The following is a 21,583-nucleotide window of genomic DNA, read 5'->3' as shown; positions in this document are numbered from 1 at the left end:
TGCAGGTGTGTCATTATGCCCGTATGTGTGCATGTGCCTGTATGTACATGCGTGTGCAGGTGCGTGATGGTGCCCATACGGTGCGTGTGCAGGTGTGCGCCTGTGCCTGCACGTAGCTGTGTGAGGGGGCCCGCACGCGCGCGTGCGCCTGTCCGGGTGCGTGTGCCTGTACGCGCGTGTGCGCAGGTGCAGCAGGGCGCCGTGGCCGTGGCCGTGGCCGTGGCGGCCCCGCCCGGGCCGTGCATTGGCTGCGGGCGCGGGGGGCGTGGCCGGGGGCGTGGCCGGGCGCGGCGCGGCACGGCGCGGGGGTGCCGGCGCTCGGGAGACGCCGCCGCCGCCGCCGCCGCGGGTGAGTGGTGCGGGTGCGGGTGCGGGTGCGGGGTGCGGCGGCGCGGGGCCGGCGGGAGCCCGCGAGCAGTGCCGGCGCGGCGCGGCGCGGCGCGGCGGGGCGGGGCGCGGGTGCTGCGGGGCGCAGGCGGGCCCCGAGGTGCAGGTGCAGCCATTGCGGGGGGAGAGGTGAGACCCGCCCGGCCCCGCCCCGCCCCGCGGGAATGGGGACCCGAGACCTCGTCCCTCTGTTTCTCTCGCCTCCCAGCAGCGGCTGCCCATGTGCCCGGCTTGCCCAGACGCTGACAAAGCTGGTTCTCCTTCCTCCCTTTCTCGCTTGCTTTCTCTCTCTTTTTTTCTTGCTTTTCCTTGGGAAGCAAATGACTCATGAAACGGTTTTTTCCCATTGAATGTTTCTTTTTATTCCCCCCCCCCGCCCCCTTCCCTCTCTTTGTTCTGGTTTTGCTGCTTAAATGAAGATAGCGATGGTGGTGGTTGCACATTTTCCTCGACAGAGACAGCTCGCCTTCCATTAGAGACTGTGTTTTAGGAGCCCAAGCCATCTCCTGCACAGTTGTCATTGCTGTGGCTCCGGAGAGTAAAATATGAATTATTTTGCATGTGCCGTAGTGCAAAGAGCAGATGGGTTCCCTGTATATTCCTTGCACAGGTTCCCTTGCCTCTCGGTGGAGGAAGCCACTCTCATTTCTTCCTAAAATGTCTAATCGATCTCTTTTAAAGCTGCTCCCATGTGAGGGAACCTGGTACAGGGCACATTTTGGTGGTAGCTGGGGTCTGAAAGCTGTTCTACCCATTCTCTGCAAAAAGGAATAGAGACTGGAGTTGGCTTTGTCTCGAGCCAGCGCCGGGAGCCGTAGGGATACCAGCTCACGGTCAGAGAGCCAGGAGAAGATGGCATTGTGCTCCCTCTCTGCAGCCATCCTGTGCCAGAAAAGGGGAACCCGTCTGGGATAGGTAGGGCACGGCGGAGAGGGCCAGGGCTGTAGCAGGGGTGGGCAAGGCGCTGCGGCGAGGACGTCCACAGCCGAGGATGCCTCTCCGAATGCGATTGTTCAGCTGTAGTACTAGCAGGGCACTGCCATGAGGGAGCTGGCAGCCTACTTGGCACTGCTGCCAGGAAGCAGATGGGCATCCCAGTGGGCACTTGCAAGGCGCTGGTGTGAAGAAGCCCTCCCCGTTCTTGACGGGCTCCTCGGGGAGGAAGCGGCAGTCCCAGCTGGACGGCGTTGTGCAGAACTGCCGTGCTGTCTGGTTTGTGCTGGTGAAAGGTGCTGGGCGGCCGGCTCTGGGGTCTGCTCCTCCCCAGGGCAGCGACCGCACATGCAACCACAGTCGGCACGTCTGCTTGCACCGCCCGGCGTCACGCAACCTCTGGAGCGACACTATGTGGGCCGCCCCTCCATGCCTCTGTCTGAGGCCGCCGGTGAATGTGTCGTGACTGTGACGGAGAGCCCAGCAGCTCAGTTGTTCTAGGCCCCCAAACAGCCATCGGACCTGGCCGGGGCTCGTCACCCGCCTGCATCCAGCCGGCGCAAGGGCTGGAGGGTGTGCCTGCGTGGCACACGGTACATGAAGTAGCTTGGGTACCAGATGCAGTGTAATCACCGGTGACCTAATTTACCCAGCTGAGAAGCTTGTTTAGAGGGAGCTTGGGTAGAGGCGTACCCAGGCAGCTTTGGAGATGGGAGAAGGGCCCCTCTTATGCCACCCACATCCGGAGCTGCCCAAATGCGGTTGCTAGCATCTTCCCCTGGAGGTGAGTGTCACGTGCTGTTCGCTCTGTCCCCAGATCGCCAGCGCCGAGGAGTCCCGCGTCGCCTGCCGCCTGCTCTCACGTGAGCCATGTCTTCCTCCGACGAAGAGACTCTCAGCGAGCGGTCGTGCCGGAGCGAGCGGTCATGCCGGAGCGAGCGGTCGTACCGGAGCGAGCGGTCGGGCAGTCTGTCTCCCTGCCCCGCCGGGGACACCTTGCCCTGGAATTTACCCCTCCACGAGCAGAAGAAGCGCAAGAGCCAGGACTCTGTGCTGGACCCGGCCGAGCGAGCTGTTGTCAGGGTAGCCGGTAAGGACATTGCCATTCCACTTGTCCCTATTGCTTTGGGGTGGGAGGATGCGGGGCGGGGGCCTGTCAGCCTGGCCTGGGGCTGCCCATCCTTCTCAGGGAGCCTGGACCCGGGTCCTTTTGGCAGGGTTGCTTGAGAGTGATCTGACTGCTCTGAAGTGCTCTGAGCCATTTGCAAGCCTGAGGGGCCCGAGGTGGGAGTCTCTGCACGGCAGAGGTCTGCGTGGCCTCTGGAGCACTGGCTGGACTCCATCGCGTAGGGTGAGGGCAGTCCGTGGCCATGCCACGGCGCAGGGCAGGCCGGGGGTCCCTGCTCGGAGATGGTTTGAGGAGCCTCAGGCCTTGTCTGACCTGGAAGAGCTGGGGGACGGATGTGAGCATCGGGGCCGTTCCCACCAGCATGGGATGTCACGTGGTAGACCAGCCTCCGGTGTCATTGCGGGTGGCTAGGGGTCCACTTTCTGCCCGAGTAGATGCAGCCTCCCTGTCATTGTGGGTCAGACTGGAGCTTGCTGCAGGGATGCTGGGGTGTCTAGTGACCTGAGGACATTTCCCAGACTGGATGAAACCCTTTGCTCTCCGTGTAAGCCCTGGGCCAGGAGATGAGGGGCAAAATTCAATGAACAGAGCTGGGTTGGGGGGAAGGGGCTGCCCCTCACTGCATTCCTGGTTCACTCCTGCACGGGGAGTTCGGGGGCCCTGCTGCTTCCGTAACCCTCAGGACGTCACAGTAAGGTCAGCGGTGGCATGTGGCAAGGACCCAGTCTTTGAGATGCGGCCCCGTGACAATGAATATCCCTCCCTGACCAACCGCAGACGGGAGGCAGAGGTGGCTGGATGTAAGATCAAGGGCGAGGGGCGCATGGTGCGTTCTCTGGTCCCCGTGGTGCCTGTCTGGGAGTGATTTCAATTGAGCCTTGTGCAGAGGTTGGGGGTTAGCGGTGGGAACCAACTCGCTGCCTTTTGGGGTGAAGGGTGGAAAGGATCTGTCGGCCCACGTGGCGAGCGGCCCCGAGGGCTGGGAGCCGGAGGAGGGTGCCTTGTTCTTCATTGGCTTCCTGGCTGCCTTGTCCTCTGCATGCTGGGCTTGTGGCTGTTGAGCTGTTACCGTTGACCGTGCCGTTGGGGGGTGGCTGGGCCCCTGGAGCGCTCGTATTGGCGTAAGTCAGAGTAAGAGAGAGACTTAGAAAGGCCAGAGGGATCCCTGGAGGAAGAGCCCCCCTGAAGTCGGCAGCGTGGTCCTTGGCGGGCGGATTTGGCTCCCGAGGTTTCTAATTTAATTCCAGTTTCCTCCCGTCGTGGTTTATGCTGAGTGATCGCGCGTCGTGGGGATCCGATGTCCCATGCGGTCTCTTGGTGGCTGTGCTGTTCCTTGGACGCTGTCCCGGGGTGCTAGTGGCTGTTCTGTTGTCAGGGGCCCCGGTTCCATTGTCATGGGGACAGAGTGTTTCATGGGACCTGTTGGCTGTCCCATGGTCATGGGGATGGCGTGTCTCATAAGGCTGTAGTCCAACCTGTTCCATTGTCAGGAGGACACAACGTCCCATGGTGCCCATTGGTTGTTCTGTTGTCATGGTGACCGTGTTTCATAGACCCCGTCGGCTGTTCCATGGCCATGGGGATGGCATGTCTCATGGGTGTCATGACTGCTCTATGACCGATGGTGCCTGTTGTTCTGTTGGCATGGTGACTGTCATAGAGCCCATCGGCTGTTCTGTTGTCAAGGGCACCTTGTTGCATGGGGCTTGGTGGCCCTTCTAATGTCACCCGCGCAGTCAAACCCATTCGTGCAGCGGGAATCCAGGCCCCGTGCCCTGCAGCTGGTCGTGGGGCTGAAGTGGGCTGGGGTCAGGCATCAAAAGTCTGGCTCTTCACGTAGGAAATGCGCAGTGCCAGGGACAGGTCTGGGCCAGAAGCCGGTTACTTCTTCACTGGTTGCTGGCGAGCCTCTCCCCCTGCCCCAGAGCCGCCCCAACAGACCTGCCAGAGCCCTCGATCTTGTGCTCCGTCCCAGCCGCCACGGGAGGGGAAGCTGCCAGACTCCCTCTCCCCAGTGTAGGCTGCTTTGAACTACCCTTGGGAGGGGAGAGAAAAAGAAACTAAGGTCCAGGTGCCCACACGGGGGTCTTGGAGCCCCCCAGGGAGAGGTCTGAGTGGGGTCTGGCATCTGCCCCTGCACACCTGGGCTTTTTCAGAAGTATCAGGTTGGGTAACCAACACCACCAGGCGCTTTGGAGAGCTCAGCCTCTGTCTAATGGATGTGTCCCCTTGGGCCAGGCCCTTCTGCCCTTGTGGGGGGATCTGACACCCCCCAGCAGCCATAGCTGTTGGGGGAAGATGGAGGACACTTGATGCTGGGCATCTCCTGGGTGGGCAGTGACCCTGATTGCTCTTCGAGCACCCCGGCTCCCAAGAGGAAGCCCCCCTCGAGGTCTCCCCCTCGAATGTCATTAGAAGGGGCAGGGCTTGTTCCTCCCATCAGACATGGGAGTGAATCCTCCCCAAATGAATGCCCAATTGCTCCTGTTTCCCACCTGACCCTTTTCCCCCAAGCCTGAGTCCAGGACTCGCCCACGCCGTAGTCTCAGGCCTGGCACGGCAGCACTGGGGGCAGGGACCAGTGCTCTGTTAGCATCCGTACAGCGCCTGCACCCGGACCTCTGTGTTGCCTCTGTATCACGAGGACAAACGTCCCCGGGGTGACCGTAAAGGTCCATCCATCTCTGTTCCTGGAAAAGGGACAGGGGCTGCCTCTCTGGGACCTGCCTGTTCCCTGCGGTGAGCTATACAACCCCAGTTCTGCCCAGCACTGGTCACCGCCTATGAGGAGCTGAGCGCCCTCTTTTCCCACTGGTGCGGGTCTAACTGGGAGACAAGCCCTGCTGCTCCCTCAATCGTGTGTTTGCTCTGATCTTTCCTGCCTCTGCGTAAGGCTGGGGAGCGTCGTCACACGGGGCCGATCCAGCCCGTGATGAAAGGCAAGGGGGTGTCATCTCATCTGGTCTCATGCAGATTTCGCATTAAAAATAACTCGCGAGTCGCAGCCGGGCCGCGCTCGGCGAGGAAGGGAGCAGTTCAGGCAGCTTCGTGCCAACGGGGTTGAAAACAGGTTGAAATATTCATACGGCCGCTTGCATTATGGATGGGGACCTTTCCCAGAGGCTGCACCAATGCACAAGCGGATGTGACCTCCAAGTACTTCTGGGACCGGTGCCACCCTGCAAGGCAGCCGGGCACCTGGGTTTCCATCTGCGCCCCTTGTCCGAGATCAGTTAGGCTTGTGCCAGCTGTCTCTGCCAGACCAGGCACCTCTTGGTACCAGGCGGGTGGAGCTAACGCCTTTTACCATGCAGAGAGCCGCCTGCCATTAGGAACGCTCCTGCCTGTTTCGCAAGGGGGTTGCGGATGCCTGGATGTGGCTGTGGCCCCACCTGCCCCTCGGACTGGCTCGGCTCTCCAGGCAGGTCATTTGAGGAGGGGGAGCAGGTTTGGGATTCAGCTCCGTGGGAGGCTGAGCACTGCCTCGCTTTGCTGTGCCGGTCCTGGCGTCTGGCTGCCGTGCTTGGCACTCGCCGCCAGTGGGACAGGCGCATATTGAACCACTCGGGCTGGATCGCAGCTGCAGCAGGTCACGGGGTAGAGGGAGGATTGATTTCTATCCACTGCTGCCTCCAGTGCATTTCCCAGGGAGTATCAGCGGGGAGCCTGGGCTTGCCTGCGGTCTCCGCTTCTCTTCTTCCTCCCTCTCTCCCAGCAGACACCTTGGGACCTCCCCTCCCTGCCCAGAGCCAGCAGGCCCAGAGGGCAGAGGCCTGATCAGCAAGACCCCTCCACGAGCTCTCTGGGACAGGGACAGGCCTGTGCCTTGGGAGAGGAGGGACCCCGTCTGCATCCCAGATGCAGCGGTCCAGGAAAGGGAAGGACGTCTGATGTCGTGACTCAGACACAGAGCCAAGTCTTGTCCCCAGCTTCTGCGTCCTGGGGGCAGTCGCTTAGCCGTGGGCTCAGTTTTCCCCTCCTGCCCAGCAGGCCGTCGGGCTAGTGCCATCCAGGCCCAGCGGTTTTTGCAGCCAGTGGCACAGGGGAAGGATGTGGCTGGGATGAATGACATAGCTCCTGATTTACAGCGAGGCTGATTGACAGCCTCTGGCTGGAGCCCAGAGCAAGGCTTCTCCGACTCGTGTTTCTGGAGCTGTTAGGAGCCACCGTAATTGCTCAGCTCCCCTCCCCCATTCCCTCTGCTCGAGGGAGACGGTAATGCAGACCCAGCTCCCCGCGGGGTTCGGATCACAACTTCTCGTGCAGGCACTGTCCCTGCACCGGCTCTTTTTATTGCTGGCTGTCTTCAGCCTGATGATTTAACAGGGGTATGGTGGACTCGCCATCGTGTCAGACCTGTACCTGGCCTTTCCAAAGGGCACCTTCCAGTTCAGCTGCGAGGGACTGGGCTGGAGTGGGGTGGTGGTAGGCGAGGGGGCTGCAGATCTCTGAATCAGCGGCAGTGGAAGGATGAGGCACCTGCCCCGGGGAGATGAAACCCAGCTAAGCGATCAGGTGCTGGGGGAGGAAGCGTGAACAGGAGGGGATTGCTGTGCAAGGGACAGAGTGGCGCCCGCTGAGCACAGCTCCCCTCGCTGCCTGGTAGCTGCGTATCGGAGGGCTTCGCAGGCACCCACTGTGCAGCAGGTCTGCCCTGGCCCCTGGGTGGTCCCCACCACGTGCACCCGGGCACGTGGGAGAGCCCGGTCCTTTCTCCTGGCTCAGCTGCTGCCGCCGTTCCTACAAGGTCCCAGCCGTGCCGAAATCCTGCTGGAGCTAGAGGCGTTTGGGGCATTCCCCTGGCAGCACCTGGCTTGTTCACAGGCTTCTTCCTTGAGGCTGGGTGGGGAGCGGAGCAAAGGGGTTTTTGTGGCGCAGCCTGGCTGGGACCAGCGTTGCGTGGGATCTCCAGACGAGATGGAGCCACTTGCTGCCCAGCCCCTGGCCGGCTTTGTGTCGCTTCGGCGGCTTGGCACGTCGGGGGCGATCGTGGTAGCAAGCGCTCCACTTCTGACTGAAAAGCCCCTTTCACCAGGAACCTGCGTGCATGGGCTCATGCCAGGGTTTGCGCTCTGCCTTCAGTTACCCTGGTGCTAACCCGGTGTCGCTCAAGTGCCAGGCTGCTGGGGCCTAGCCCAGGACTTCAGCGGGACGGACCAGCGCCAGGTGGGGCCTGCATCGATGCAAAGGGATTGAGAGGGCAAACCTGAAAGGCACAGGAGGGAAGCAACCTGCTGGAGACTGGAGAGGTGCTGCGAGCCTTTTCCAAGGGCCCAGGGATTAGCCAGGCTCCCAGAGGCAGTAGAAAGGACTCCTTTGTCATTCAGAAACGTTGCTTTCCTGGGACAGCTCCAGAGCGTGTTTGCTTGCTACAGCCAAGCATTCGTGACAGACGGCACCTCCAGCTCGGTGCCGGAGCGCCTGGGTCTGCGCACAATGCGCGAGCCAGGTTTTCACGGTGCAGAAAGAGAGTCTGCCTGAGAAGAGCTCTCCTCTCTGCTGGGGGCAGCCAGGAGCGCCCGCTTCAGGGTAATCGGAGCGGCTCTCGTTGCGCCGATCCAGGCTGGCCATCGTCTCTCGTGACCCGGAGCCCGAGCTGCCGCGACAGCAGCATCGCTGTGTGAAAAGCTGTCGTGCTCTGCATTCAGCCCCCCTTCCTCCTCTGGAGGGAGGCACCGCCACACGCAACAGCAGTGCACGGCGCTGATGACGGCGCAAGGGCAAGGGAAGCTGTTGATGCTGGGCCATGCGCTCTCAGAGGGGAACGGGGGAGGCCCCAGCCTGCAGGAGGGGCGTCCTAGGGAGGAAAGCAGTCTGTGGATAGCACTGCAAAGCAGGCAACTGCCAAGTGAAATCGGCCCCGCTTCACTCCATCCTGCTCCTACCCTCGAGTCCCAGGGTAGCCAAGCACTCAGCTTAATGCAGATGAGTATAATTGCACTGACCACAGCAGAACTACACGCACGCTTATTTTAAGCAAGGCCTGGCCGCTCCGGGACCTGTGAGCAGATGCCTCCCCTTGCCAGGGGTCTGGATTGCTGTACATCTGTGCAGCGAAGACCAAATGCGCTCAGGAAATTCCCGAGCTTTGCATTTTCAGTGTGAGCCCTGCCATGTTGCCAGGGGCTTTGATGCGAAATTCGGGAGAGCAACATGGCACCGCTGGATGCCTGCTAGGCGAGGCCAGAAGCAGGAAGGCTTCCTTTCACAATCAATCCCCCCGGCTCAGGGTTGCAGTCCACAAAAGCAGACAACACCCAGCTTCCGGGCGGGAATCCTGGGAAACGCAGTCCCTGCGCGGAGTGCCAACCTCGGACGTGCAGCGAGAGGGCGCCTTCCCGAGTGCTGCAGGCACGAGCTCGGCCTTCCCTCCTGCACATGCTGCGGGGAGGAAGGAGCTGCCGGTCTCCCAAGCTTGTACCGGCTACGTTTCGGAAGCCAGCGTGTTGTTAGGGGCGAGATCGGACCCCCAGAGGGGATGGGCGCTGAGCAGACGAGGCTGGTGGTCAGGGAGCCTGGCCTGCTTGTATCCTCTCCAGCCGTGATTTGGTGCGCGGGGCCGGGCAAGCCCTTTCCCTTCGCCGTGCCTCAGTTTCTCCATACGGGGGTGTGGACAGGTGGTTAGCTGCAACCGTCTGAAGCCAGACGGAGGGCAGGGCCGGGTGGCGCCTGGGACACGACGTGGCTTGGAGAGGCATGAGCTTTACCAAGCAAGAGCATCAGCGAGCTGCTGATGGATGGGCCAGGCGGGGCCAGGTCTTCGCAAGGGGCCGCAAGGACGGGTGTACAAAGCGGCATCGTTCCACTTCCAGCCGGCGGAGGGCGGATCCGCGCCGGGATGAAGCCCCCGCGGTGGGAGCGCGCAGCCCAGCTCTGCCAGGGATTAGAGGGGAATTCGAGACTTTCCCCCGCCCAGGCGAGCGCAGAAAGCAGAAGAGGAAATCGTCTGCCGTTTGGCTTAGAGAGCAAGACAGGGATTGGAAAGGAAGGTGCTTTTCCCGTTGCCACGGCAACCCAGATGGCTGAGTAACCATTCTTCTCGTTGCCATGGGGATGGAGCCATTAAGAGGCCAATGTCTCGTTGGGCTGCTTGGCCCCTTTCGGGATGCCCGGTCACAAGGTGTGCCGGCCTCTTCGCAGGCCAAGGCTTAATTCCCAGCCCCTGGCGTGGGTGCAGCATGAACCTCCTTTGATTGCCCGGGCACAAAAGCCCAGGAGCTGGGGAGCTTGGCCAGGGTGGGGGTGGGGCTGGGAGGAGGAGGAAAGCCCCTCGTGCTGTCTGGTTGTGGATTAGCTGAGAACCGGAGCTGTGCAGCGAACGGACACGGGAGGGGCGGCTCGGGCAGCAGGGTGGTGGCCTGGCCCCCTCCACTGTCGCCCCTGGGAGACAGGCCCAGGAGCAAATCCAGGGAGGGCTGCAGCTGCCTGGGACGTACACAGCGAATTGGAGAAAGTGAGGGCTGGGGGGACCTCAGGGGGTCACGTCAGAGCAGGACCAGCCCCAAGTACATCAGCCCAGCCAAGGCTCGTCTAGCCACATCTTAATACCCTCCAAGGATGGGGAGTCCGCCACCTCCCTGGGTGACCTGTTCCAGTGCTTCACCCCCCTCCCGGTGAGAGTCTTTCCTTATATCTAACCTCAACTTCCCTTGCTGCAGCCTGAGCCCATTGCTCCTTGTTTCTCAACTCATGGGTCATGATGCAAAAGTGGGTTGCAAGAGTATATGAAAGGGTCGTGGACAAGCTTTAAAAATGGATTCTCCTTTAAAGGAGAAAAACATGGGAAACCATGGGTTTTCCTTTGTAGGCTGGCAGAGCTCCAGCCTGCGAGGGGCTGCTTGGGGCCCCCCATACCTCCATGCACTGAGGGGCTGGGGCCTGGGGGTGGTAGGTTGGGAGTGAAGGGCGCTGGGTTGGGACTGGCCAATGTTTACAAATGGGTCCTGGTCTAAAAAAGGTGGAGAACCACTAGTCTAGAGACGAGGAGACTGAGCAGGGATTAATAGCAGCCTCCAGCTCCCTGCAGGGGGTTGCAAAGAGGACAGAGCCAGGTCTTGGGGGGGGGGGGCAGATAGATGACAGGACAAGGAGCAGTGGGCTCAACCTGCAGCAAGGGAAGTTGAGGTTGGAGACCAGGAAGGATGGTATAGCTGCAGAGGCAGTGCTCAGGCTGCAACGTGCCTCACGGTGGCAGAAACAGTACTGCCAACCCCACCGTGTCAAAAATCATGAGACAAACCTTAAAGATCAAGAGATTTGGAACATAAATCATGAGATGCTATTTTTGAAGTGTGTGTCGGGGGGGGGGGCGTTATTTGTGAAGGCATGGGGGGCTGTGGGTGTGAGGTTTGGAGCCCGGGGAGGGAGGGTCCCCACACACCCTGGCAGGACGCGGGTGCTGTGGGTCAGGAGTGAGGGGCAACAGCAGGGCTGGGGGGGACTGCGGCTTGGGAGCGAGGGGCAGACACACCAACATGCACACACAGCCAGCCGCCCTGCCCCACTCCCTCCCTCACCATGGGGGCCTTGATCTGCCCCCCTGCCCCTTCCCCTCCAGAAACTGATCAGCTTGCCACCCTCTACAGATGCCAGAAGAAAAACTCCTGAGATCTGATCTCTCTATCAGGAGATCATGAGTCGGAGTTAATTTGATTGGCAATCAGGAGCCTCGTGATTTTTTCACGCGAGTTGGCATCACTGCGGAAAGGAGCGTAGCCCCCCGGGCTCCTGCAGCCCCTGGAGGAGGAGTCCAAGCCCAAGACCTGCCTCGCCTGAACAGAAACTTGTGCAGCCATGAGGCCATCTCACTGGCCTGGGCGCTGCCTTGAGCATGTGATAACCCGCACTGGGTAAACTGTTTCCAATTCCCTAGCAGAGAGAAGGGGCAAGGGTTGTGGATTTGGAGGGCTTGCTGGCTCACAGAGTCTCTTGGGAAGGCTGGAGTTATCCAGGAAAATGGGGGTAGATCCCATGACTGTCTGGGTTCAGGTTCACTTTACAGTGCAAGGATGGGTGAGGATCTCAGCTAAGTTTCCAGTGTGGACGCTCAGGTGAGGCCAGCCCGGAGCACCAGGAGAGCAGGAGCCGCGATACAGGGAAGCACGAAGCAGGTTCCTTTGGTGCTGGCTCTGGTTTACTGGCAGCCCGCTGGTCACCTGCCTCCTTTCCTGATAACCTCTGATTTTACTGTGATTCCTTTCCCTCCGTGTCTTCTCCCATTTCCCGAAAGGCACGTAGTGGTGGCTTGCAGGTTGAAAGCCTTGGCTGGGTTTTCCCCGCTAGGTGCCGCTCGAGTTGCACTGCCGTCCCTCTCCGCACCTGCTGGGGTTGCTGGAGGGGGTGGGAAGAGAGCCCGGCTGGGAGAACTAGTTTCTGTGTAAGGGGCGGCGTTGCAGAAACCAAACCGCAGAGGAAGCCTGAGGTGCTGGGCCCCGGCTGCAGGCCTCGCTGCTTCGAAGGGAGGTGGGCCGCGCCGGAGCGCCTGAATCTGGAGGTGTCACGTTCTGCGCACACAACCCACATGCGAACCCCACCTGAGCTTTGGTTTTGCAAGCTCAGAACCGGCCTGATGAATTATTGCAAAATCAGCCCCAGACCACGGCGGTTTCGCAAAACCAAAACCACCTGTTTGTCTTCCCCCTGCCCCGCTTGCTCCTAGTTTCTCAGTGATACAACCGGCCAGCACGACCCAACGGTAAATACGGTGTTGCCCACATCTCTGACCTCCACCCACCTTGGTCAGCCATTAACTTCAAGCACAGGCTGGACCATTTAATTGTTAACGACATTAAGAGCAGGCGATCTCCAAAATAAACATCCAACTGGCGCCAGTACTTGCTCCCGTCCTCCTCCTCATTATTTTCACAGGCTGGGCTCCTAGCTCACCGGTTCCCCAAACAGGACTTACCTGCTTGCTTACCCTCCGGTGCTCGGCTTGGGCTTACCCCTGCCTAATACACCCTGAGACTGTCACTTAGACCTCCGCAGGACTTGCAGAGCACGTAACGCCAGCCCAGATGCTGGGATTTTTCCATACCAGGTTCTCTCACCTTGGGCGCCCCGTACTCGGTGGCCTTCCTCTGGGGCTTTGTCCGAGGCTTCTGCAGGGAAGCAAAGGGACCCGAGGAAAAGAAAGCCGGGGTCCAGATTTGCTGTCTGAACTTTGCACGTGCAACTTCCAATGTGGTTTTCTGCCCCCTGCGAAAGGGGCTCTGGGTGGATGTCCCCCAGGCATGGCCTGCTGCTTTCAGGTGGAAAAAACCCCAGGATCTGCTCATGGTGGGTGGCCTTGCAACCCTGGCAGGAGCCTGGAGGCGACCGGGGACACAGGCATTTCGTGGAAAACTACCGGGCCATCAGGGCCCTCACGGCTTTACTGGGCTTGCGGTCAGACTTGCAGGCAGGAGATGGATGGGTCGTGGCCCAAGGACCGTGCCGCCGATCCGGGGGGGAACGGGCGCCCAGGGCTGCCCGGCGGGGGCAGGATTCGCAAGGGGCAGCTCGTGTTGGCGGGGCTGGGGGCTGCGCTGCCCCAGGCCCAGGCAAGCAGAAGGGACGTGGCTGCGAGCCAGGGTCCTGAGGGACTTCAGCGGGCAGCCCCGGCTCCGGCCCTCCTGCAACGCTGATGCCGGGCCCGGGGTGCCCGGGCTGGCTGCGGTCCGGGCCCAGCTCCCGGCGGGGCCCCCCTAGGCCCAGCGGCTCTGCCCCGGCCCCGCTGCTTTCTGCCTCCCATCCGCGCGGGGGCGGCTCGGGGCCGCAGTGCGCGGGCCGGCCGCCAGGGGTCCCCGCGCCGCCGGCCGGGGAGGAGAAGAGAGGGGAGGGGAGGGGAGAGCGGCGCGCGCGGGCGGGGCCGGGCGGGGGGAGGCGGAAGCGGCGCGGGAGCCGGAGCCGGAGCCGGAGCGGCGCCGACAGCGGGACGGAGGCTCCGGGCGCCCGGCCCTGCCCGCCCCATGGCCGGCTACGTGCCCGGCCTGCTGCCGGCCAACCGGAGCCAGGAGAAGGAGTTCGTGCAGGCGTACGAGGATGTGCTGGAGCGCTACAAAGGTAACGTCTGTCGGGCCCCCGGCTCGCGCTCCCCGAGCCCGGCCGGCGGTGAGTGTGCACTTTCGCCGGCGCTCCCCCGGGGCGCGGGGCGGAGGTCGGGGTGGCCGGGGCGAGCCCGGCTCCATCCCGCCCTGCGGCCGGCGGCAGGGACGTGGCGCAGGCCGGCGAGCGGGTCCCGCGCCCGGCGTCGTCCCAGGGGCGACGCGGCGTCCGGCCTGGGGCAGGGGCGCGCGCCTCTCCGGGCGTTTCCGTGGGGCGGCGAGGCAGGAGGCCCCAGCCGCAGGGTGCAGCCTGGCCGGGGGGCCGGCCCGCCCGAGGGGGGACTCGCCTTGAATGTGGGAACTGCCGAGCGGCCCTTCTGCTCCCGGGGCTGCCGGCGAGGAGCAAAGTTGCGTTGGGACTTGGCGGGGTGGCTGTCCGGCTCGCTGTCCCCTGCCCTCCCCTTGCCTGGAAACGATCGAGGTTTTCCTTTCTGCAGTTCTCCATCATGCCTGCCCCGCTCCCCCCTCTCCAAAAGGAGAGAATCGTCAATTAGACTGAAGTGCCGGGGAGCAGATTTGCTCTGCGTAACCTGGCCTGGAGGCTGGAGCAGCTGCCAAGATCGATGAACAGGCTGTGACCACCAGCGGCCTTGCTTTGTCTGGGAGCAACTGGCCCAGCGTGCCCTGGCAGCGGTTCCTCTCCACGGAGGGCAGGCAGGAAGGAGGACTCTCGATATTATTGTTCGAGCTGAGTCGAATGCCGGCTGGAAGCACGCAGCAGAGTCCTCCCGGGCACGGGGAGGTGCTTGAGAACGAGTCTGAACGGTGGGGGCTTCCGTGCGAAGAGCAGGGCTGGACCAGGCCAGTCTGGGGGGGCGCTGGAGGCAAAGGGCCTCGTGTGCATGCAGCCCCCGGGGGTGGGGGGAGCTCCGCTTCTGTAAGGACGTGGCAAGGGGCAGCTTCTTACCGCCTCTATTTACATGCCTTGTCCTTGTGGCCAGCAGGGCAGCGTCGAACCGGCAGGATTTGCCCCTGCCCTGCTTATGGGCGGCTGTAACCACATCTGGGCAGACTCCTAGCAGCTGGGGCAGCAGAATTGCACCGGGGTGTCCAAAGCCCCGAGGCCGCAGCCCCTGAGCGGAGCTGGCCGAGGGGCAGGTGATCGACTCTGCCGTCGCGGGCACCGTGGCTCTGCTATGCGGGCGGCGGTTGGACGAAGCCTGTGCTGTGGCAGGCACCTGTCTCGCTTGCCGGCCTGCCACGGCGGTGGGTGGTGCCCGCCCATGGTGGCACGGATCGTGCTTGAGCAGAGGTGTGAGCTGTAGTCCCCGGGATGACTAATGGGTGAGGGTGGGTAGCTCAAGCATGACAGGTGGGCGTGCCGGGGAGGGAGGGGGTTGGCAGAGGATGACAAGGCCGCAGCTCCACCCTGCTGTGCTGTGCGCGCCACCCGGCCCTTCATCCATCGCTTGCTGGCGTCCCCGGGGGCTCCTCCTGCAGCCTCTCTGTTTAGAGCCGTGGGCCACCCTCTCCTGGAGTAGTGCAGATTGGGTGGAGCCTGGAACAAAGGGGCCCTTGGCTTGGAGCACTTAAATGTCAACCTGACCCCAAGGGGCCAGGGGCTTGGCCAAGCTGGAGGTGCCCGTGTGTTGCCCAACTGGGTGCGGCCCGGCGGGCTACCTGGAGCCCCAGGCTGCGCCCAGCACGTTCAAAGCGGGGCAGGTTCCTGCCTCCCTGCTCATCTGTTTGGATCGAGAGGGAAGAGCGCAGGCTGGGGCATGCCGCCTGCGAGCGCTCTGCTGCGGCGGCGGGAAAGGCGTCTGTGGGCAGCGTTACGAAGCTGCACGCGCCGCGCCCCTGAGCCCAAGCACAGCGCGGGTGGTGGAGCCGTTGAAGTAGCTGCTCCTTCCTGCGCGGCTCCCTCTGGAAGCTGAGAGCGGGGATCCGAGGCTGGGGAGGGCGCCGGGAGGTTGGTTTCCAGAGGAAGGGGAAGCTTTGTTCAACTTTCTGCCAGCGAGCAGCAAAGCCCTGCGTGCACATGGTAGGCCGTGTCTGCAAGAACCTGCTCCTTGGGGTTACCCAGCCAGGAACGAGGCGCTCCAAGCAAACCTCACAGCCAAGATCAGTTGAGCTTCCTTTCCAAATCAAATATTCCTGCAGGGGCAGGGGGAGACGTGGGCACTGAAGTGTAATGCAGGGTCGGGCACTGGGCCAAGCTGCTGCAGGCCCAGAGGTTCGGGCCATGCTTGCTGGCCCCTTTAATACAGCCCCACTCAGCAGGTTGAAAGCAGGTTGGGTGTGCTTTCATGCCCGCGTCATTGGAGGGAATTTCCTATTTGCCCCATTTTACAGCTGGGGAGGGCCGAGGCAGAAAGCTCTGGTGACTTGCTCAAGATCCCAGAGTAAACCTGTGTCAGCGGGGCCTGGATTTTGGGATGTCTGAGCTGTGTGTTCCCAGTGGATGCTGTTTCTCTCCATGCACTGATATTCGCACCTGTCTCTTGACGGGATCCCTCTGACCCATGGCTGCTGTACGCGGTGCCTTTCTCTCGCGTGGCTCCTGCTGACGCTGGGCAGCTCTCTGGGCAGCAAGAGCACAGTTGTCGTGGGCGGGAAGGAGCCCTGTGATGGTCGCGGCGGGAGTTCCCCCTCCCGCCCCCAAGCTGCCTGCGGTGTGCTAGCACTTAAATGACAGCTGCTTGGGCTGTCATGGGGCGTGATGATCTGATCATCTCATTTCCCCTGCCTGGGAGCTGTGCAAGGAAAGCAGGACCCCTGTGTCTTGGGGATCTCTTCCAGGAGAGGGAAACGCTTCCAGGAGAGACCCCTCGGCACCAGGTGCTGGGATGCCTGGTGCTGCCTCCTTGGGGGAAGGGCAATGCGGGCATTATCTCTTATACTGAGGGGCTTCGCCTCCCTGACCCCCCACCCCATGGCTGCTGCCTGCCCCTTCCCCAGCTCGGTTCCTTGTGCCTCCCAGCCATCGGCTCCGAGAAACAGGCCCCTGCGCTGGGGGCTTGTCTGGCTCCCGGGGTACGTGGGTCTGCAGAGCTGCCCGGGGCGCTCGACTTCTCCTGTGCCGCTGGGGGCGGGGGCGCACGCGCTGTCTCCTGGCTCGGGCCGCGCATCCGTTACTTTGTCCTGCAAAGATAAACACAATTCCTTTGTGGTGATGAAGGGGCCTTGGCGCTGGTGGCTGAGATGGTGTCTGCAGAAGCTCAGCCTGCTGGAGGTGGTGTGGCAATGGTGCCCTCCCCTTCCTGGGGCGGGGTGTGGTGGCTTTCCCTCCTCGACCTCCCAGGTCAGGAGAGGGGGTGGCTGAGTCCTGGCGTCTGAGCTCAGACCGGCCCAGTGCCCTAGGAGATGCGCTGGGAAGCTGCCGAGCGTCCCTGCCCTCGTGTGGGAGCAGGTGGGGCAGCTGTGCTGCTTTGCGCCCTCCTCGCTGCGTTCTTGGCGTGGCCGTGCCTGCGTAGGGGTGGCCCGCACGGAGCAGCCCCATTGAGTCTGGGGTCCAGCCTTGGGAGGGGATCCCTCTCTGGGGTCGCAGATAAACACCTGCTCCTTTAGGGGCTTGGACAATAGGGCGCTGCTGTGCGCAGAGTGGGGAGGAAAGGATGATCTCTGTGCAAAGGGAGCACCGCTCTCGGAGGCAGCTTGTGATGCCAGGGCTATCGGAGGCGGCGGGGGTCACAGCCCTGTGCTGGGATGGGAGTGTACGTGTGGCTTTTATTTTTAGTCGAGGTGGAACGGGAGGCTCCTGCTTTGGCCAATGGAGCAAAGAAGCTCCGTGGTTTCTGCTGCGATCCACCCTGCCTCGCCGCCCCGGGCTCCTGCTGCCTTGCCAGCACGGTCGCCACCGCCCCGCAGCTCGAGACCGGTCGAGACTCTGGAGGCAGTTGAGAAGCGGCAACCTCTGCTTGCTTAGTGCTGGCGAAAGGTGCCAGGCTGGCTCCCCAAAAGCCTGGCCGTTCTCTTTTAGCTACAGAGCTGGGATCCCGGGGGTGGTTCTGGCAGGAGCTGTGGCGGCTACTGTCTCTGCCAGCCCTATCTGCAGAGACCACGTCCATCCCCAGCAGCCTGCCTGGGCCTTCGTCAGGGAGGCCGGGGGCACGGATCTGGGGCTGCGTGGTGCTTCTGGCCTCAGGTGTCGTTGCGGCACGGTGGTCGCCAGAAGCGTATTTACCTCCTCCTGCAGATGCGCTTGGCGTGACTCGCGCTGGGAGGAGCGGGTGCATCGCCAGGAGTGAATCCTGACAACCTTTGATCTCGTTTTGGTGGAGGATTTAACAAACCGCGGCAGATCGGCGCGCTCGGGAATGACTGAAGCAGTTTCGATGCTGCTGTCCCGCGGCGTGGCGCTCCCTGCCTGCCTCGCCTCCGCGCCGCAGGGGCAGGCTGTCCGAGGTCTGCTGGGTTCTGGCCGGTCTCCTTTGCGAGCTGGTCAAATCTGGGTTTGCTAAGCTTAGACTGTCCTGGTGGCGCCAGCAGGAGGAAAGCTGCTCCCGCCTCTCGAAGGGGAGCCGAGAAAGCATCTTTTGCAGAGTCCTGCAAGTGCTGGATGAGGGTGAGAGGAGCCTTTCGATATCTACAGCAGATAGATCCAGCCTGCAGATGCAACAGGAGGCATCAGTTTGCAGCCCCAGCTGTCTCAGCCACATGGATCACAACTCCCAGGTCGTGGGGCAGCCCCTCTGGGCCCCTGCGCTGGCCTGCCGTAAACCCACACGGGCTGTGCCGGTCAGTCGTGGGAGCAGTGCTCTGCTAAAGCTGGTTGCTCTTGCAGTCCCCGCTTTGGCCTGTGCTCAGAGGCATTGCTAGCGGCAGGGACGGAGGCATTAGGCCTTGGCGTCCCCCTGCCCGGTCTGAAAGCTCAGGAGTCTCCACAGGACATCTGAGCTGAGCGGGCCTGCTGCTGCTTCCAGGCCAGGTCCTGTACAGGGCACCGCTTCCTTGTCTTGCACTCGAGCTGGCATGCAGGACAGTGCAACTGGGCTGCGGATTAAGGGAGGAAGCAGAGGTCAAGAAGGGAGCTCTGCGTTTTCCCTTGGCCGTGGTGACTCTCATGCCCCTGGCAACCCCGGTGAACTCCCCGGTGGTGCCCATACCTGACCGCTCGGGTGTGCTGGCAGGAATGTCTCTGCCTTTTCCTTTTCCGTGTGCAGACTGACTCCATCCTGCTCACATTGGGGGCTGCTGCTCCCCCCCACAACTTCTTGAGCGATGATGCGCTGCTTAATTTGGGTCAGGCCGATTAGCAAAGGCGGTTGCAAGGCCGTGGCGTTGGGATTCATGAGCCCAGCCCTTGCGTACAGCCGGAGCTGCATACCACAGCGCCTGGGCCCGGGCTTGTATTCCCAGGTGCTTAGCACCCGATGGCTTCTGATGTGGAGCAGGCACGTCTGCACGAGCTCATTAAACATGCTTGGGCCTCCTGGTCCCTGGGAACTGCCAACTGCAGCAACAAAATCATAGGTGCTGCTTGGCCTGGGGGTGTCTTCAGGTAAGGGGTGGGGTGGGGGCTTGTAGTGCGGGTGTTGAGAGCAGTGTGGGGCAGCTGCGGCTGCATTTCCCGGTGCCAAAGGGAGCCCCGAGGAATGGGACCAGGGAGCAGGTGAGGCCCCTGGAGCTGCAGGCAGCCGTGCGGATTTGAGCAGCTCGGTCGGCTGGAGAGCAATCAAGTCACTTCTTTAAAAGACGGTGTGACAGGTTGTGGCCAGGGTTGTGTCACCCGGCAGCCGCAGCTGTGACGTTGTGGCTTTTCAGGGAGAGTCTGGTTGCCCTGCGCCTCCTTCCCCAAAGCGTGGTCAAACCACCGCGAGATCCAGCCCAGACCTGCAAGACCGCAGCAGAAATGCGGTTGCAAAAGTCTGGGCCTTCGAGTGTCTCACCGCAAGGCAAGGGGCAGGAGGAGGAACTGGGCCTTCAAGGGACAAGGCCCTTAAGCAGGACACATGGAGGAGAATCGCATGCAGCTTCCCTAAATCACCACTGCCTGCTCCAGCCACCCAGGCTCTGCCCTTTCCTGCTTGGGAGCTTTCCTTCGGAGGCAGCCTGCGGGGCTTGCACGATGCTTGAGGTTAAACTGCCGAAGCTGGAGCTGGTATAAATTACACCCTGCCTACAGCACCGTGCTGGTTTAACCTGAATAGTGGAGTTTGGGGCTCTGCTAGCAAAGCAGGTGTTGGAGCCAGGGTGCTTGGGAAGCTTGTTGGAGCCTGAGGAGCTGATGGGGCCGCATGGTCGGGGCCCCTGTTCCAGGAGGAAGATGAATTCCAGGTCACGGATCGCGGTGCCTTTCCCCGTGGCCCCGAGCAGGGTCCCGTTCCTAGGCTGCCCCAGTTTCTCTGCCACTGCAGCTGGGGAGAGGGCACGATGTGCCAGGGCCCGGCTCTCGGGCGCTTGGCGGTGGGAAGGTCTGCAGTCCGGCTGGCTTTGTCTTGCATCCGCCAAACGTTTCTGACCGAAGAGAAAGCCGTGGGGGTTCCTGGGCCCTTTGCGCAGCAGAGGTGGCTTTGAATCCAGGCTGTTTCTGAGAGGAGTTCTTTGAAGACTTAAAGAGCCATTCCTGTTACTATCTCCCAGGGGACGTGGGGGAGGCGGGCCCTGCCGTGTGCTGCTTTACAGGGATGGGATGCGGACGGATGCTAGTGCTTGGCTCCGGATGTCTTTCCACCGGGGGGGTGCAGGTCTGGGAGCCCGTTCCCCAGTGCACCCATGCACTGTCTTGCACGAGTGCTGTGCTTCTCCTGGTCAGACTGGGATGGGGACCCAGTCTCTGCCTCCATCTGTCAGCCCTGGGTCTGTCACCACGTCTCGCTGCCTGTCGGGCGCCCCTGCACAGCTCTCCTCGTCTGCCTGACGTGGCTTGCTGCCGCCTGGAGATGTTGTGATCCCAGCCCGGGGCGTTCCAGGGTGGGTGAGGCAATCGCTGGCTCTGGGTCAGGGTGGGAGCTCTGGGAAGAGGAGCGGCGAGGGGTGTAGTGATAGCACGCACCTCGGGGCAGGGGAGGGGGCCTGCTGCAAGGGGGGCCAGGTGGAGGAAGCAGCAGTGGGGGCCGCTGTTCTTGGGGCGCGCTTCGGCCCACGCCGCTGGGACGGGGACTTGGGGAAAACTCCGCTGCAGGGATTTCAGGACGGGGCGGTAGCAAGGCTAAGAGCGAGCCTTCGTGGCCAGGCTGGTCAGCCAAGCCAGTGCCCAGTCCCAGCTGCTGGCGAGTGCCACCGTTCCCATCGGCAGTGAAGTTGCACCACCCAGCACTGCTTTATCTCCTGTGATTATTCCCCGGTGAAGGGGCGTTCTTCCTCCACGTACCTCCCAGCTGATGGGCAAGAATACACAGCTCCAGCGGCTCCCTGGCTCCCTCCCCTGCTTTGTTTGCCAGGAGAGTTTCCATTGCCATGACACGGGGCGCTCATCCTCTGCAGGAAGCTGAGTGCTCTGGGCTTTCCCAGGAGCCACCAGTTCAAGGAGCACGAGGCTGCTTTGTCGACTCATCCTGTTGGCCTGGCACCGTGTAGGAGCTGGGACTCCTGGGTTTTCAGCTCAGCTGTGCCACCACTGGACCTTTCCTTTCTGTGCCTCAGTTTTTCCATCTGTATTTCATAGATTTCATAGACATCAGGGCTGGAAGGGACCTCGGGAGATCACTGAGTCCAGCCCCCCGCCCAAAGGGCAGGAAGTCAGCTGGGGTCATAGGATCCCAGCAAGATAAGCATCCAATTTACTCTTGAAGGTGTTCAATGTAGGTGCTTGAACCACCTCCGCTGGCAGACTGTTCCAGACCTTGGGGCTCGGACAGTAAAGAAATTCTTCCTTATGTCCAGCCTGAAACGGTCTTGCAGGAGTTTGTGACCGTTCGACCTCGTCATCCCTTGGGGCGCTCTGGTGAACAAACGTTCCCCCAGATCCTGGTGGTCACCCCTGATAAACTTATAGGTGGCCATCAGATCACCCCTGAGCCTGCGCTTTTCCAGGCTAAAGAGTCCCATGGCTCTCAGCCTGTCGTCGTAAGATCTGTTTTCCTGACCTCTGATCCTGCGCGTGGCTCTCCTCTGGACTCTCTCAAGCTTCTCCACATCCTTTTTGAATTGTGGAGCCCAAAACTGGACG

General features: G+C 62.0%; 1 protein-coding gene across 10 annotated transcripts in view; it reads left to right on the top strand.

The window, feature by feature from the left end:
- The first annotated feature begins 810 nt into the window (after positions 1-810).
- MACF1 (microtubule actin crosslinking factor 1) overlaps positions 811-21,583 on the top strand; it is a 225,318-nt gene continuing 204,545 nt past the window's right edge. For 2 of the 10 annotated variants that reach the window (XM_090058667.1, XM_090058656.1), the window contains exon 1: positions 812-2,410. In XM_090058667.1, coding sequence (XP_089914793.1) covers positions 2,191-2,410 — 220 coding nt within the window. In that variant the 5' untranslated portion in view covers positions 812-2,190. Of the gene's footprint in view, positions 2,411-13,318; positions 13,493-21,583 lie in introns of those variants that run through there. The other 8 variants (XM_090058662.1, XM_090058661.1, XM_090058660.1 and 5 more) reach the window with 6 other exon arrangements.

Source organism: Crocodylus siamensis, chromosome 7, assembly GCF_052110815.1.
Source record: "Crocodylus siamensis isolate JL-2025a chromosome 7, ASM5211081v1, whole genome shotgun sequence".
Lineage (NCBI taxonomy): Eukaryota > Metazoa > Chordata > Crocodylia > Crocodylidae > Crocodylus > Crocodylus siamensis.
The sequence above is the reverse complement of the archived record's forward strand: the minus strand, read 5'-3'. Positions and strand labels throughout refer to the sequence as shown.